The 12642-nt window shown below is 49.6% G+C and overlaps 1 protein-coding gene across 1 annotated transcript; it reads right to left on the bottom strand.

Annotated features, from left to right (window-relative positions):
- Window positions 1-5455: 5455 nt before the first annotated feature.
- LOC143983401 (uncharacterized) lies at window positions 5456-11307 on the bottom strand. Its single transcript, XM_077483054.1, has 5 exons — window positions 11066-11307; window positions 10901-10978; window positions 10420-10488; window positions 10195-10284; window positions 5456-5980 (listed from the first exon to the last, which is right to left on the bottom strand). The coding sequence occupies exons 1-5, from the start codon at window positions 11256-11258 to the stop codon at window positions 5538-5540; spliced, it is 873 nt and encodes a 290-aa protein (XP_077339180.1). The 5' UTR covers window positions 11259-11307; the 3' UTR covers window positions 5456-5537.
- Window positions 11308-12642: the final 1335 nt, after the last annotated feature.

Genomic DNA, 12642 nt, shown 5'->3' with positions numbered 1-12642 from the left:
CCTACAGAGGACCCTTTGACCTATTGGGATGGTAAGAAAAATGTGTGGCCTGGTCTTTGCCTGGTTGCCCAGAAACTACTATCCTGTCCTCCAACCAGTGTGCAAAGTGAGAGAGTTTTCTCTATTACTGGGAACATCCTTAATCCACACCGTGCACAACTAACACCCCATTTGATGGAACAAATAACTTTCCTCAAATTTAACCTCCCCAAGCTGGGTTACCCTACCCTTAACTTGTGAGACCCGAATTATTGCCACCATGTGAAGAAGATACATGGGGCTCAGAGGAACCATCCAAATGTTGAGGAAAAGCATTTTTTTTTATTTTCTTACCACTTGAAGTTGACATTCACAATAGCAGTTCTCTTCGGTGTGACCCCAAGATTTAAATAGAATTTGTTTTTGTCAAGCAATCCAATTACTCCCTTTATTCCTTCCATCATCCTTTTTTGTAATGAATGTGTGTAATTGTGTATGTGTAGAGTGACTAGAGTGTGTGTGATTGCATGAATGAATGTTGTGTGAATGGACAGTAGCAAGGGTTGAAGCCTTGACGTGGCGCTACTGCTCACGTGTTGCTGTCTTTGTACATACAAATAGCAACCTGTGCTAATTTAACCATTTTTTTGTATGATGGTCTGGAAATAAGAGACAATGATTATTATTGATGGAGCGACTGTCAACTCAAGGATCAGAATATGTTACCAACACAACATAGAACAAAGAAACATACAGCTGGAAACGTGATTCTATGCAAGATAGATTAGTTGGTCACTGCTGAGCTGCACCCAGATGCCCATGACCCCTCATATTTGCCATCTCTGACCCAGGGGACACCAGGGCCCTCTCTGATCCTCTGCCTGTAAGGTCTCCTGAGACCAGGTGACAGATGCACTCCATAGAAGTGCACTGCTAGGTACAGGTAGCTGATCTTAGGACTGACTGCTGCAGATTGTACCCAGGGAGATTCAGGACACAGGTCTACAGGATCACTAACACAGATCCCAATGGGAGCTGGAGCATAGATTCCCCAGGGCGCGGAGTCTAAGAGCCAGCAGGTGTTCACCAGAGCCTCCAGTGGTGAGGATGGACTTCGCAGCAGTCTGGCTCCAGGTCGCGGCCCCTAGGGTCTCACAGCTCACACTCTCAGTAGACTACAAGAGAAGGAAGCAGCAGGCTGGGACAACAATGATAGTAAGGGGATAAGGCAGAGTTCAGGGCAACTAGCAGACTGGAACAGAGTACACGCCAAAGGTTCTGGGTCACAGGCAGACAGGGATGGTTGTGGACATGCCAAAAAGTGAAGGTCACAAGCAGACAGGAATCGCTGAGAAGTTGGAACACACCAATGTCAGTAACAGAGACAAACATAGAGCACACAGCAAGCAGGAACCCAACCACACCTTGGATACTTTAGTGGTTTCTAATCACTACTAGCTTGCGGTGCACAGGTTAATATAAGGTTCCCTGATAGGGCCTGGGGTGGAGCCATGCTAGAGGAGAGGTTATAAAAACCACCAGGTGGAAGTGTCTGGCCTCTTAGTCTGAACACATGAGGGGAGGTATTGGTAAGCAGACAGAGGAAGATCACTGCATAACAAATAACAATTACACCGTCTGTTTCATGACCATCTGCAATTGTCTGAAGTCACTGGTGTGAGTAATCTACCCTGCTGCCATGTTACTCAAGCCCTGGAAATGATGCCTGCCCTTTGAGCTGTTTCCCCTTGTGATTGAGCTAGCCTCAGCCTGTGAACCTCTGTCCAGTTAACTGTTGCCCTCATGATTGCAAGCCTTCAACCTATGCCCTGTAAACTGTTGAGGGCTGTATGGTTAACCCCTGCTGTAACTATCTGCTGTGTATTCTGGTGGAGGGAAAGCTGAAAGGCGTGACTGGACACCAGAGGCGTAACTAGAAACCTCAGGGCCCCGGTGCAAGAAATCAGGAAGGCCCCCCCAAAAAGCATTATTTTGATACTTTGTTTTTTTTTTACAATGTATAACAAAAGTAAAACATTTCTGTTTCTGATTTAAAGTTACCATAACTGTCAAGAGGAAGCTTCTATGAACAACTTTATCCATGCCCAAAAAATGCAGCTTGCCCATGTCCCCCAATGCAGCGCGTGTCCCCCAATGCAGCGCGTGTCCCCCGTGCAGCGTGTGTCCCCCAATGCAGCCTGTGACATTAGTTCAGTGTGTGTCCCCCAGTGCAGCGTGTGACCCCCCATGCAGCTTGTGTCACCAGTGCAGCGTGTGACACCAATGCAGCGTGTGACACCAATGCAGCGTGTGACACCAATGCAGCGTGTGTCCCCCAATGCAGCCTGTGACACCAGTTCAGTGTGTGTCCCCCAGTGCAGCGTGTGTACACCAGTGCAGTGTGTGACCCCCCATGCAGCTTGTGTCACCAGTGCAGTGTGTCCCCCAGTGCAGCGTGTGGACACCAGTGCAGTGTGTGTCCACCAGTGCAGCGTGCCGTGTATCCCCCAGTGCAGTGTGTGTCCCCCATGCAGCCTGTGTCCCCCGTGCAATGTGTGTCCACCAGTGCAGTGTGTGACCCCCAATGCAGCCTGTGTCCCCCAGTGCAGCGTGTGGACACTGGACACCAGTGCAGCGTGTGGACACCAGTACAGTGTGTGACCCCCCATGCAGCGTGTGGAGCCCAGTGCAGCCTGTGTCCCCCAGTGCAGCGTGTGACACCAATGCAGCCTGTGTCCACCAATGCAGCGTGTGACACCAATGCAGCGTGTGTCCCCCAATGCAGCCTGTGACACCAGTTCAGTGTGTGTCCCCCAGTGCAGCGTGTGGACACCAGTGCAGTGTGTGACCCCCCATGCAGCTTGTGTCACCAGTGCAGTGTGTCCACCAGTGCAGCCTGTGTCCCCTAGTGCAGCGTGTGACACCAATGCAGCCTGTGTCCACCAATGCAGCGTGTGACACCAATGCAGCGTGTGTCCCCCAATGCAGCCTGTGACACCAGTTCAGTGTGTGTCCCCCAGTGCAGCGTGTGTACACCAGTGCAGTGTGTGACCCCCCATGCAGCTTGTGTCACCAGTGCAGTGTGTCCCCCAGTGCAGCGTGTGGACACCAGTGCAGTGTGTGTCCACCAGTGCAGCGTGCCGTGTATCCCCCATGTAGCCTGTGTCCCCCGTGCAATGTGTGTCCACCAGTGCAGTGTGTGACCCCCAATGCAGCCTGTGTCCCCCAGTGCAGCGTGTGGACACTGGACAAAAGTGCAGCGTGTGGACACCAGTACAGTGTGTGACCCCCCATGCAGCGTGTGGAGCCCAGTGCAGCCTGTGTCCCCCAGTGCAGCGTGTGACACCAATGCAGCCTGTGTCCCCCAATGCAGCCTGTGACACCAGTTCAGTGTGTGTCCCCCAGTGCAGCCTGTGTCCCCCAGTGCAGCGTGTGACACCAATGCAGCCTGTGTCCACCAATGCAGCCTGTGTCCACCAATGCAGCGTGTGTCCCCCAATGCAGCGTGTGACACCAGTTTAGTGTGTGTCCCCCAATGCAGCGTGTGACACCAGTTCAGTGTGTGTCCCCCAGTGCAGCGTGTGTACACCAGTGCAGTGTGTGACCCCCCATGCAGCTTGTGACACCAGTTCAGTGTGTGTCCCCAGTGCAGCGTGTGGACACCAGTGCAGTGTGTGACCCCCCATGCAGCTTGTGTCACCAGTGCAGCCTGTGTCCCCCAGTGCAGCGTGTGACACCAATGCAGCGTGTGACACCAATGCAGCGTGTGTCCCCCAATGCAGCCTGTGACACCAGTTCAGTGTGTGTCCCCCAGTGCAGCGTGTGGACACCAGTGCAGTGTGTGACCCCCCATGCAGCTTGTGTCACCAGTGCAGTGTGTCCCCCAGTGCAGCGTGTGGACACCAGTGCAGTGTGTGTCCACCAGTGCAGCGTGCCGTGTATCCCCCAGTGCAGTGTGTGTCCCCCATGCAGCTTGTGTCCCCCGTGCAGTGTGTGTCCACCAGTGCAGTGTGTGACCCCCAATGCAGCCTGTGTCCCCTAGTGCAGCCTGTGTCCCCCAGTGCAGCGTGTGGACACTGGACACCAGTGCAGCGTGTGGACACCAGTACAGTGTGTGACCCCCCATGCAGCGTGTGGAGCCCAGTGCAGCCTGTGTCCCCCAGTGCAGCGTGTGACACCAATGCAGCCTGTGTCCCCCAGTGCAGCCTGTCTCCACCAGTGCAGTGTGTGACCCCCCATGCAGCCTGTGTCCCCAGTGCAGCGTGTATCCACCAGTGCAGTGTGTCCCCCAGTGCAGCGTGTATCCACCAGTGCAGCCTGTGTCCCCCAATGCAGCGTGTGGACACCAGTGCAGCGGTGGTACTGCAGGGGGGCAATGGTGGTACTGGAGGGGCACTTCTTACTGATCCCATCCCCCCACCGATCTCATCCTTAAACACTGTGCAATCGCAGAGGGGAGAGCTCCTCCGTCGCCTTCAATGAATTGGTCAGCCCAGTTTTTTAAGTGTCTGCTCCACATCCCTTACAGTATCTCTGCCTATGGATAGGCGGGGGCGGAGCGCTTCTCTCTCACAGTCTCTCCCCTCACAGTTGATGAAAGCCCCCCTCCCCGCGGCATGAACCTAACAGACACAAACCCCCGACAGGCAGGTGGGCCCTTCACGCGTCGGGCGGGCGGCCAGTGGGCCCCCTGAAGTGGTGAACTACAGGGCCCTATCTCCCGGTAGAGGAAAACAACCAAGGGGCTCAAAGGTCCCCCTCTGAACCCTGAAGCTATTGAGACAAGCTCGCCTACATTTTACCTTGTTGGAGAAGATACAGGAATTGGCTAACTGAATTTAAGAGAGTATGGTGCAAAATCACCTCCCGTTGATGCCTTATACCATAAATATCTGAAGCCCTTATGCCAAGTGCCAACCACAGGCTCCTATACATATTAAAGTGTGATGTCGATGTGAAAATCGCTCTATCTGCCTAGAGAAATACTTTCTTGTGGTTCTCCTTTTTCTTCCTGCATATTTCTCTTGGGGTGCCCCCATGAAGAAATGTAAAAAATTGATAAAGCTCCTAAGGAAGCGTTGACCAAAACACGAAACATGTAGAGCGCCAGAATATATTTAAGATCGGTTCTGTAATTAATACCCTGTCTAGCATAATCCTTTCTTATATTGTGATAGATACACACTACTTTTATTGTTAACTACAGGGCCCAGTCCCGCTTGCGACTGTTGCGACTCTGATAATTTCGCCACTGCTGGACACAATATACATGGGATTACCCTCTGCACAGTGAAATAGTGTAGAGAGAAATCTCTTAAATTTTCTAAGTTCAGCCTGATGGTTAAATGTAGGAAAAGCACAATTATAAGGCCTCTACTAAGTTTATAACTATAAATGGAGTAGTTAATTTAGAGAAACAACATCACATACATATCATAATGAATCGAACTAGGAAAGCAAAATTCAAGAAAACAAGTAGTTTTAAACAACAATTTTTTTTAATGTAACAAAATATAAAAACATACAAAAATATGTACAAATAAACAAAAAAAAACTATTTACATATCCTCCTGATCCTCCCCCGACCTGGTGAGCAGACGCTGTAGGGACATATTCATCCCAGTCATCTGCTCACCAAGGTGCCGAAGGCTCCTTCGGCACCTCTCCAGAGCCACATACTGGCGGCGATTGTGGAGGCCCAAGGAATGCCCTAGCCTCCTGATATAGGCGTACTGCCTTTCTTGGACCTCCAAAATGCGCCGCAGATAATCTATATGTGGCTCTGGAGGGGGGGGGAGGGGGGGGGAAACCGCGGCCTGAGGCACGGAGGAGGAGGAGGAGGAGGAGGAGGCAGCACCCATGGCTGTATCCAGGTGGGGGGGGGATACTGGAGGATGGAAGGGCCCTGGAGAAGCTGCTGAGGAAGGACGGTCAGGCCAACCAGACGCGGGCAGGTTGGACTCCTCATCCACCGGGTGGAGTTCCAGGATGAAGACTTCACCTGTGAGGAAAAGCAAATACATTAGATAGATAATACAATACATACATTAACATTACACATGGCTTCTGCACTCTAACCATACATAACATGGTAACATGGGGACGGTTACTTTGTTTTAGTTCATCGGCGCAGAGCACTAGCCTATTGTCAGATTAGCTCAGTGTCATGAATTTTGGTGATACGCAAACAACTGTGTTAGGCTGGGTTCACACTTGTGCGATGCGGGAACCCTGCGATTCCACTACGGGTTCCTCCATCGCACCCGACTCGCACAACAGTTCACAACGACATATGCGAACTGCTGGGGAGTGTCATACAATGTTAATGACACCCCCATTTCAGTTAGCATGTCGCACTGCAAAGTGTCAGTTTGGACATGAATCAGATCGCATGGGTGCCATGCGATCCGATTCTGGTGCGGAAACAAAAAAGGTTCCAGTGCGAGTTTAGTCCGAATGCGATACGATTTCAGTCATACTATCTGTATGGCTGAAATCTCATTGCACGGACATCGCCTGCAATTTGCACTGCAGTGCAAATCGCATGCGATTTTGCACTATGCAGCAGTGTGAACTGGCCCTGAGCCTAGGTTTCCACAAATTTGATGGATAGCAATGTTAACTGTGAAGTTGACTCAGAATGCAGTTCACATGCACACTAACCCTGCTTTTCATTTAGGCCATTTTAATGTGACTTGAGGTCCATATACCTCTAGAATACACAGGCATGGCTTCAAGTTACGGCAGAATCGTGCAACTTTCAGGCTTTTCAGGCCAACACAGCCTGAAATTTGTACAATTCTGCCGCAATTTTGATGCGACTTTAAAGCAATGCCTGTGTATTCCAGAGGTCTATGGATCTCAAGTTGCATCAAAGTGGGACCAAAGTAGTGCAGGGACTACTTTGAAGTCGCACAGATACAAATATAATACTCATTGGAAATCATAGAGTACAAAGTCGCAGGACAAGTTGCAGAAGTGGAAATGGAGCCTAAATGAAAAGTGGGTTTTTGTGCATGTGAACTGCATTCTGATGGGCCAACTTTCCAGTTAACATTGCTAGCCATCAGATTTGCCCGTAGCCTTTACAGCGCATGCGCAGGAACGATGATCAGATTTTACTACCACTACCATGAGCTAGTTTCACACTTGTGCGACTTGAAAGTCAAATGCTTTTGCCATGATTTTTGCCATGACTTGAAGCAATGTTTGTGTAATCTTGATGTCTCTGCCACAAGTCGCATCAAAGTCAGACAAAAGTAGTACAAAAACTACAGATATGAACTGAACTCCTTGGTAATCATGGTGTGTGGCTTGTCATGCGACTTTGCAGTCTCAAGTCGCAGGACTAGTCGCACAAGTGTGAAAGGGCCTGAGGCTGTCCATACCACCTGATCACTGGTTTAGTGTATTTTTTTTACTGGTGGTGACTCGTGATTCTTTCAGTGTACTGGGTTCTAAAAACTGATATGACTCTTTAACTCGGTAACAACTTGTATGATTCTTTATTTAACCACTTGCCGCCCACCCTATAGGCAATTGACGGCGGCAAAGTGGTTTCATAATCCTGACCGGATGTATTATGACGTGATCAGGATTATGAGCCGCTGCGCGCCCCCGGGGGCGCGCATCGCGGCGATCGTTGTTGCGGGGTGTCAGTCTGACACCCGGCAACTACGATCTCGGTAAAGAGTCGTAGTCGTACTCGTAGACGGAGACTCTTTACCACGTGATCAGCCGTGTCCAATCACGGCTGATCACAGTGTAAATGGGAAGAGCCGGTGATCGGCTTTCCCTCACTCGCATCTGTCAGACGCGAGTAGAGGAGAGCCGATCGGCTGCTCCTCTGACAGGGGGGGGTCTGTGCTGATCGATTATCAGCACAGCCCCCCCGAGGATGACCACACTGGACCACCAGGGACACCACCAGACCACCAGGGAAAAGGTAATCCTCCCTAGACCACCAGGGATGCCAGTTAGCACAATGGGTGCCAATCAGTGCCCATAATGGATGCCAATCAGTGCCCACAATGGGCATCACTGATTGGCATGCATTATTGTTTGGCACTGATTGGCATCCATTACTATAGCATAACACCAATGCCGCCTATGAGTGCCCACCTGTGCCGCCTATGAGTGCCCACCTGTGCCGCCTATGAGTGCCCACCTGTGCCGCCTATCCATGCCCACCTGTGCCGCCCATCTGTGCCGCCCATCCATGCCAATTTGTGCCACCTATCAGTGTCCGTCCGTGTCGCCCATCAGTGCCGCCTATCAGTGCCACTTCATTGGTGCCCAACACTGCCGCCTTATCAGTGCCCATCAGTGTAGCCCCATCAGTGCCCATCAGTGAAGGAGAAAACGTACTTATTTAAAAAGTTTTGAAACTGAAACAAAAAAATATTTTTTTTTTGAAAATTTTCGGTATTTTTTTTATTTGTAGCGCAAAAAATAAAAACCGTAGAGGTGATCAAATACCACCAAAAGAAAGCTCTATTTGTGGGAAAAAAATGATAAACATTTCATTTGGGTACAGTGTAGCATGACCGCGCAAATGGTCATTCAAAGTGCGACAGCGCTGAAAGCTCAAAATTGGTCTGGGCAGGAAGGTGTTTAAGTGCCCCCCGGTATTGAAGTGGTTAACTCGGTGTACTGTGAATGAACTCCTGACTCTTGTTTTAAGTTTGTATCCAGTTCCTGAGTGTCCTGTGCTTAGAGTCAGCTGATCTCACTCAAGGATCATATTACCAGGCCTGCTCTGCTATGTATGTACTGTAGTGTACTGAGTGAGTGCACACTGCACAGAGTGAAGTGTTTCAAACGAATCAGTTCACTCAGATAAATCGATTCATCCGACATCCAGTTCACTGAAAATAATCGATTCAAAAGAATGAATCATTCATGAACTGGACATCACTAAATCAGACATCATGAGGAAAGAGTTTAACACCCTAGGCGAAACCTAATTTTGCCGCCCCTTTGGCCCCACCACTGACTCCACCCCTTTTGCCCTGCCCATGTATACACCACCTTTTTATAGATTGCTAACATTTTGGGGGTGGAGTCCGTCACTGAGCCTGGAGGTGGTGGGTGGGGGCATCGGTAAGGCACCCAGGATTGATGTGTGCTCTAGGCCAGCACCTACCTTGTCTATAGGTAGCACTGGCCCTGTACAGGGGATATGTACACAGATAATTTAAGGCACTGATAATCAGTGCAGGCCCTTCAGTACCACCTATCAGTGTCCATGGGCACTGAGTGATACCTATATGCAGTGTCACCTCCATCACTGCAGCCTATCGGTGGGAACCCGTCATAATGGGCACAACAGGTGTACAGACCTGGGAACTTGGCTCAGGGATGGTGAGAACCCCTCATAATGGGCACAGCAGGTGTACAGACCTGGGAACTCAGCACAGGGATGGTGAGAACCCCTCATAATGGGCACAGCGGGTGTACAGACCTGGGAACTCAGCACAGGGATGGTGAGAACCCCTCATAATGGACACAGTGGGTGTACAGACCCGGGAACTCAGCATAGGGATGGTGAGAACCCCTCATAATGGACACAGCAGTTGTAAAGACCCCAGAAATTAGCACAGGGATGATGGGAACCCCTCATAATGGGCACAGCGGGTGTGCAGACCTCGGGGGGGGGCAGCATTTTAGAAATTATTGGCTATATTTTTCTCCTGCAGCTGCTGGTGGAAGGGAGAGGAGAAAAAGACAATTTCAGATGCTGCAAGTGAGGGAAAATACAGCCCAGTTCTAGTAAATGGCATGCTGCACTAGTATCAGCAGCAGTAACCTGGAGAATCCCTATGGACTAGTAATGGGCAGCAGCCTGGTCGCCAGCAGAAGAAAGAAACAAACAGAGCCAACACAATGACTGCCCTGCACAGCACTGATATCAGTAATAGCATTGTGTGTGTAGCTGGACACTGATCATCACTCACACACATCCTCTGCTTCCAACCTGCTGTGCAGTGATCAGGGGAGGGGGGACATTCCAGGGAGCTCAGGGGTTATCAGGAAGAGCTGAACTGAACGCTGATATCATATCATCCTGTCCTTAAAATTGCAGACAGCGAAGGAACGATTTACTGTGCCATGTAATGGGCGGGCTGAGTGTGTACAGAGCAGTCAGTGTATGCCACCAGCATTTCATATTTAAAATACTATTTCCCTGGAAAACACTAAAAAAGTTGTACTTACTCCCTGCATCTGCCGCGTCTGGCTGGTCACCTTCCGGCGCATCCCCAGCAGCCTCTCCAGGGCAGGTCTCCTCCACCTCCTGCTCAGCAGCTGTTGATCAATTTAATATAGAAAAGACAATTACAATCTGCAGTGTACAACAATCTCACACACATTAGTACAAAAACATTGAAACATGTATGATCACTCAGCAGCAGATATACCAGCAAGATTATACTAACTTACATGTGGGCGTTGCCGCCACAGCCTCTTCCTCCTCCTCAGTCTCCCCTTCTGACTGCATGATGACGAGACCTATTTAATAATAAAGGAGAAATGATGAACTTTACAATGTTCAAGCTTTAAAGATATTACTATAAATACTGTATAAAGATAAAATTAAATAATTATCCATTAGCATGGCAATCCAAAAATAAATTACAAAAACAGTAAAAATAAAATAAAAACAGGGAGGCACTTACCTGTCCTGGTTCCAGCGGCGAGTGCTAGGTGCACGACACTGATCAGGCGCCTCAGTTCAGAGCGGCGACGTTCTGTCAGATTACGTAAATTACACAAGCGCTTGCGTTACCTGACAGAACATCATAGAGGCTCCACCTGTCACTGCTTGAGTGAGAAGCAATGACATTGGAATCGACAATGGAAGGCTGGACAAATGGAAAAGGATCCTGTATTAGTGTCACTACTACAGTACTACTGTACTTACTGGGTGTTGACGCAGAGGATGATGATGACGAGGACTCCTCCTCCGGCCTCGGCTTCCGGCGGCGCTCCTGGATACGATCTTTAAATAAAATCAAACACAACATGGTGAATGCCCGATGCTTGCCAATCAAAAAACCCTCCTGCACAATGTAATGCTGACACCAACCTTGATGAGACAGGAGCTGGCTGATCTCCTCCTCCCCTATGCCCTCTAAAAGCTCCGCCTCATGGGGGAGGAGAGGCACCCGCTTCCCTCTGCGACCCGACTGCCTGCGTTTACGTGCAATGGAGCTGCAAAACAAAGAGAGAAGAGAAACGGGTTCCATAATTAATCGACAATTGTAATCTGAAAATGACATCAACACAGGAAACAATTGTAGAATGAACCAGTAGTATGAAATGCAAATGGAATTTTTGAATTAGGCACTTTTTTTCATTTAGCCCAAGATTTTCACTTTTTTTTTATTAACCAAATTCATTTTAAGAAAAAGGTATGCTTTTTTGGTCCATAATAAAATATAAAAGACACGATTGGGATTGTGCCGAGTAAATAAATATTCATATAAATGTCCACTGTCCAGTCCACCTTTCTAATTAGGCGCTTGTGTGAACTGTGTATGGTGTAAATTACCTTTCTTGTGTCTTTTGCATTAACCACTTGTGGATTTGGACCCCTCCACATATGGTGGCAGGTCCGCAAGCTGGTTAAGTCCAGCCACCATAACAAAATATTTTTTTTTTATACTTTAGGGCCGGTTCACACAGCGGGCGATGCGAGGCGACACGACTCGCCTCGCCGCTATCTTACAAGTCGCCCCCGTTCTGTACAATGGAACCGTTCTGAGAGGAGCGACTCAAGTCGCTCCGACTCAGAAAAAAGGTTCCTGTACTACTTCTGGGCGACCTCGGGGCGACTTGCATTGACTTCTATACAGAAGTCATTTGCAAATCGCCGCTGAGGTCGCGGCAGGTCGTGGGGAGGCAAGTCGGTGTCGCCTCGCATCGCCCGCAGTGTGAACCGGCCCTAACTTTTTTTCAATAACAAAATATGTAAAACCCAGTGTGGTGATCTAATGCCACCAATAAAAGCTCTATATGTGGCGGGAAAAGGGCATACATTTAATTTGGGTAGTACATCGCAGGAGCGTCCAATTGTCAGTTAACCACTTCCTGACCGGCGCACGACAATGTACGTCGGCAGAATGCCACGGGCAGGCATATTGGCGTACAGGTATGGGCATTTCTATATGCCACCCTGCCATCGCGTGCGTGCCGCCAGTCGGGACCCCCATGAGTCCGGTCGGGGGTCCCGCGGGCTCCATCGCTGTGGGGATACCCGCGATCGTCTCGCTGGGCGGATGAACGGGGAGATGCCATAAACAGCATCTCCCCATTCTGCCTAGCAACAAGTGACTGATCTCTGCTACATGTGATTGGAGCAGAGATCAGTGTTCAGTCACTAACACACAGCCACGCCACGCAAAGTTAAAGAGGAAGTAAACCCCTTCAAACCACTTTGACCTACAGGTAAGCCTAGATTAAGGCTTACCTGTAGGTCCAAGCAATATCTCCTAAACCTATATGGTTTAGGAGATATTTGCCCGAAAATGGGCACCGCTGTCTACGGCGCATGCGCCGTAGACAGCGGCGCGCAGGCGCACTAAATGCGGCAAGTCCAAGAATGGATTTGCCTAATTTGTCGACTCCCGTGCACATGCGCGGGAGTGACGTCATCGCAGCTTC

Source organism: Lithobates pipiens, unplaced genomic scaffold, assembly GCF_037356315.1.
Source record: "Lithobates pipiens isolate NorthernLeopardFrog02 unplaced genomic scaffold, aLitPip1_a1.2 Scaffold_16, whole genome shotgun sequence".
Lineage (NCBI taxonomy): Eukaryota > Metazoa > Chordata > Amphibia > Anura > Ranidae > Lithobates > Lithobates pipiens.
Note: the sequence above shows the minus strand (reverse complement) of the source record. Positions and strands in the feature narration are given on the sequence as shown.